This window comes from Chrysochloris asiatica, unplaced genomic scaffold (genome assembly GCF_000296735.1).
Source record: "Chrysochloris asiatica unplaced genomic scaffold, ChrAsi1.0 scaffold00446, whole genome shotgun sequence".
Classification (NCBI taxonomy): Eukaryota; Metazoa; Chordata; class Mammalia; order Afrosoricida; family Chrysochloridae; genus Chrysochloris; species Chrysochloris asiatica.
In genome coordinates this window covers 625,714-631,036 of record NW_006408964.1, presented here as the reverse complement: position 1 = coordinate 631,036, position 5,323 = coordinate 625,714, and the positions used below count along the sequence as shown (strand labels likewise).

At 47.2% G+C, this 5,323-nt stretch overlaps 1 protein-coding gene across 1 annotated transcript in view; it reads right to left on the bottom strand.

The window, feature by feature from the left end:
- Positions 1-5,323, bottom strand: part of ARSE (arylsulfatase E (chondrodysplasia punctata 1)) — a 14,724-nt gene that overhangs the window by 6,559 nt on the left and 2,842 nt on the right. The window contains exons 4-5 of the mRNA XM_006877241.1: positions 3,640-4,063; positions 1,589-1,725 (exon numbers count right to left, since the gene is read on the bottom strand). Of these exons, the coding sequence (XP_006877303.1) occupies positions 1,589-1,725; positions 3,640-4,063 (561 nt within the window). The remainder of the gene's footprint in view (positions 1-1,588; positions 1,726-3,639; positions 4,064-5,323) is intronic.

Sequence of the window (5,323 nt, the reverse complement as noted above, 5' to 3'; positions counted from 1 at the left end):
GGAGAGGATTGGTCCTGCTCAGTAACCTGATTCACATTTTAGCTTGTCTACTGGATGGACAGCGCAGTGAATGTTTTTACCTTTTCTTGTTCAGAAGAACAGTGAGGGCTGAAACTGTTTCATTTTTTTTTCTTCTTCTGGAGAATGTAGACTTTCTCATGTCTGGCAGCTGAAGGAACACAAATAGCCTTAGGTCACCAGGTGTGGAGTGAGTCCAGAACCATCCACTTCTGAATTAGTGTTCCTTCTATGGAAGACACAGTCGCTTTATTCTTGTCAGTGTTGGAGCCTGGAGCTGTAGGGCTTTGTTGTTACGTTTCCGACTCATACTGACCTTGTATAGGGCTTACGAGATGTGGCTGGTGGGTTAGTCATCCAGTCTTCATTGTACACCACAGACTTGATGGCACTCAACAACAACAATGACAACAACATAGGCAAATCTCAAATGTGTTACAGGTCCGGCCCCAGTTAAGCTGTTAGGTGCCATCAAGTTGGTTTGGACTCATATCAACCCTGTGTAGGGGTTTCCGAGGAGTGGCTGGTGAGTTTGAACTGCCAACCTTGTGGTTCAAACTGACCTTGCGGCCCAACGCTTTACCCCACAGTGCCGCACCAGGACATTCTGAAAAGGTGTGAAATATGCAAGAGTGAGCAGAATGGAACACAAAGAAGGGAGGTCAGCTCACACTGTTGGAAAACCAGCCCTGATAACTTCCTCAGTCCCGCATGGTCCATCCACTGCCATCAAATCGACTCCGAGTCGGAGTGACCCTGAAGGATGGGGAGCATTGCCCCATAGGGTTTCCATGGTCGTCATCTTTACCTCCTGGTTGTTGTTGTTGTTGTTAAGTACCGTGGAGTTGGTTCCAACTCATAGTGACCTGGTAGTGCAGTGTGAAATCCAAGTTTATGGGGGAGCATTGCTTGTCTCATGGGAATAAGAGAAAAGGACCAAATCTCATCCCAAATCCAGTGCCATCGAGTGTGGTTCCCAGAGACCCCACAGGAGAGAGTAGCAGTGTTTCTGATTCCCAGGGGTTCTGGTGCTGTAAAGCTCTGTGGGAGCACAGTTGTTGTTGTTGTTGTTAAGTGCTGTTGAGCTGATTCTGACTCACAGAGACCCTGTATTGGATTTGCGAGGCTTTGAAATCATTGCAGGAGCAGAAAGCCTCATCTTCCTCCTGTGGAGCGGATGGTGGGCTCAAATTGTTAACCTGTGCTTCACAGACCGGCGCTTATCGTATGGAGCCACCACATGCGCCTAATAAATTCTAACAAGGAAACAAAGAGCAGGTGGGTTTGAACCGCCAACCTTGCCATGAGCAGTCCCATGCTTTGCTCATTGCACCACCAGCATGGCTCCCCACAAACCTTCAGTTTGGGAAAACAAGGTGGTACCATCCGCAAGATGTCACAGAGCAAACCGCGGTACGTAGAGGAACACCTGTCGGTTCTGATACTGTAGCCCTTCGGATGCGGTCTGGTTGTAATGCTTATGTGGTATTGAACACCCACCCACCTCCCTGTCCTCTGTCCCACCCAGTGTAGGGAGAACTCCCATCTCCCTCAGGGAGAAGATGCTTACCTACCATCCAATCCATCTCCTCTATGTTGTCTCCATACAGCCCATGAAGGCTCCTCCCCAGGAAGGGCTTGGTAGTCACAAGGGGAATGTGAGCATGTAAGAAGGAGACAAAAAGCAAGAAAGGACCTCCCTTATTCCTAAAAATAAACACAAACAATAGGAAAAGGATATTGAGAACAGTAGTAGAAGGCTGGGACTGAAATCATTATCAAAGAACCGAACATGGAGAGGTGGTCGAATGGCTGTATGTTTTGCTGTTCTCATGTTCACCAAATAGACAAATAAAACAAGGGACAAAAGAAATCCAAGCAAAATAAAAAAGGAGTAAGAAGAGAGACCATGAAGAAGATTCAGATGCGTTCGAATGGTGGTACAAAAAGCTGTGAAAAGAATGAACACATCTGTAGTTAAATTTACAGTCCAGGAACAGAGGCCCCTAGGACCATCAAGGGAGAAGAGCATGAGCGGAATGTGGGACCCTAACTAGAGTAGCAGTGACACCAGAGATGGAGGCAGAGATGAGGACATGGAGAGAGGGAGCAGCTGAGGACTCTAGACTCAGGAAAAGAGAGGGACTGGGTGCTGGCAGCCAGGAGGCAGGCTTGCAGAGCATGCCCTTTGGTTGTTTAAATGATTATATATTCCTGAGTATTTTTGTGTACATTCCCACCTCCCCCCAAAACAGAAACAAACAAACAAAAAACCCCAGAGGGAATAGAAGCAAATACTGTTGAATGATGATGCCCAGAGGGGATTGTAATCATTGCAATGAAACAATGAGATGAGGACATGGAGAGAGGGAGCAGCTGAGGCCTCTAGACTCATGGAAAGAGAGGGACTGAGAGCTGGTGGCCAGGAGGCAGGCTTGCAAGATTCATGGAAAGACAGGGGCTGAGAGCTGGCGGCCAGGAGGCAGGCTTGCAGAATGTGCCCTTTGGTGGTATAAATTATTATATATGCCTGAATGTTTTTAAAAAAGAGTTAAAGTGAACAAAAGGAAATACTGTTAACAGATGGTACATGGCGGGGATTATAATCATTGTAATAAAACAAAGTATATGATTTGTTGAATGTAAAACTGTTGATCTGCCCTGTAAACTTTCACTCAATTCACAATAAAAACTTAAAAAAAAAAGAAAAAAGACTGAACACATCTGTCTTGGATGTAACACAGCTTGAATGTCCCATGGAAGAAAGAAGTGGCTGCCTTGATTCTGTAAAGTTTGCAGCTGTGGAAGCCATCTGGGCAGCTCTGCTCTGTCCTGAGGTGGCTCTGTGAGTCAGATTCAAGTAAACACCCAGTGAGTTTGGTTTGGCTTTGTTTAGGAGAGAGGGCGGAGTCCTCGTGTTGCCACGGCAAATGGCTTAATTGCTCACTGAAATATCTATGGTTTGAACTCACCATCCATTCCGCAGAAGAAAGACCTGGCAATCTCATCCCATAAGGATTTCAGATGAGGAAATCCTACGGAGCAGTTTCCCTGGTATGGCGATGTAGGATCAGCACATGATTGCAAACTGCAAGGTTGTCAGTTTAAACTCACCAAGTGCTCCTGGGAAACCCTTTACAGGGTTGCTATGATTCAGAAACAACTTGACAACACTCAACAAAAACATCATAGGATTGCTGTGAGCCAGAATCAACTCTATGGCAATGGGTTTGGTTTAGGTTTTGCTTGGTTATACATGTTCAATGGGACCCAAGGTGACCGGGACATTGATTCAAGAGGGTTGTAACCAAAACAGAATCGTGTTGTCTGCTATAGAACTAGATGTGCCCTAGCTTGAAGGGACTCAAAGTATACAGTCGGCACAATGACAGATTCCAGCATGTCGAAGATTGGGAAGACAGTGTAGGACGAACCAACAAATGTCTGTCGTACACGCGGTTAGAGAAGAATATTGAAAGTACCATGGACTTCCAGAAAATAAACAGATCTGTGTTGGAAGAAATGCAGCCAGAGTGTTCCTTGGAAGTCAGGATGGGGAGGCTTTGGCTCTCATACTTGGGATGTATTATCTATCACCACGGGGGTCAACTCGGTGCTCACCTTTTGATAAAATCCGCGACTTCCTGAAGGAGGAGAGGCGTGATTCTCTGAACACGCATCGGCTGCTCAGTGATGGAGTGATTCCTCATGAGGAAGCAGTCAGCGTGGATGATCAGCGAACCCGCAAAGTACGCCATGGTGCCGACCAGGACCGCCGCAAGGGTGGACCCAACAATCGGTGACCATGGCACTGAAATCAGCCCACTGAGCTTCCCAGCGGCCAGTGTGAGGACAGCCAGAGCCAGGAACTGGGCTCCAAAGTACAATCTGCGCTCCAGGCTTGCGCGCTTCTCAGAGATGTCGAAGTGCACACAATCGCCCATCATGGAGAAAGGCATTCCATAGAAGTGGTCGAATCCGTGGGCGGTGGGGTGGTGGCAGTGGTCACTGGGGGACTCACAGTTCAAGCCCAGGTGCCATTTTCCTGGGAGACAAACGCATGCTCATGTCAAAGAACACTATTTGACCATCAACTGATGAGCAAGGACCATGAGCGTCCCACAAGCTACTGGGCATTGTGGTGGTTCTCAGACACCTGGAGACCACATGCGGTGTATTTAGGGAACGTTCAGGGTCTGGGTAGGATGATCACGTATTCAAACCACAGCCAACCTCCAAGTTTTAGGGGCATGAGAACCCGATGGGTCCCTGGATGCTGCCAATGGTTTGGCCCAACTATTAACTGAGCAAAGATGTTGCTTTATACGCTAAGGTATGCCTGACCCAAGCCATGGTACTTTCAACGCCTCATATCCATGCAAAAGTTGGACAATGAATAAGGAGGACCGTAATAGAATTGATGCCTTTAAATTATGGTACTGATGAAGAATCTTGTGTATACCATGGGCCGCCTGAAGAACAAACAAATCTGTCTTGGAAAACGTACAGTCAGAATGTCCCTTAGAAACTAGAATGGCAAGGCTAGGTCTCTCATACTTTGGATATACTGAGAGGAGGGGCCAGTCTGTGGAAAAGGCCATTGTGCTTGGTAGAACACAGGGTCAGGGAAGAAGCAGAAGACGCCCAACCATTGACCCAGTGGCTTCGCCAATGGGATCAAGTGAAACAATTGTGAAGAGGGTAGAGGACAGGGCAATGTCTGATTCTGTTAGACATAAAGTAGCTGTGAGTCAAAACCAAGTGGTCGGTTCCCGTGCAACAATAACTACGAACTGAGAGGTGGGAGATTCGAGTCAACTCACTGACAACTCACTGGAGATCTTCTTAAGAAAAATCAGCCACTGAAACCCTGTGGGGCACAGATCTACCCATGCATGGTGTCCCATGTGTGTCAGAGTAGAACTGTACTCCACAGGGTTCTCAGTGGATGATGTTTCATAAGCAGATCCCACTCATGGTACCCTGTGTGTGTCAGAGTAGAACTGTACTCCACAGGGTTCTCAGTGGATGATTTTTCATAAGCAGATCCCACTCATGGTGCCCCCGTGTATGTCAGAGTAGAACTGTGCTCACAGGGTTCTCAGTGGATGAACTTTCATAAGTAGATCCCACTCATGGTGTCCCCGTGTGTGTCAGAGTAAAACTATGCTCCACAGGGTTCTCAGTGGATGAGTTTTCATAAGTAGATCCACTCATAGTTCCCCCGTGTGTGTCAGAGTAGAACTGTGCTCCACAGGGTTCTCAGTGGATGATTTTTCATAAGTAGAGCCCACTCATGGTGCCC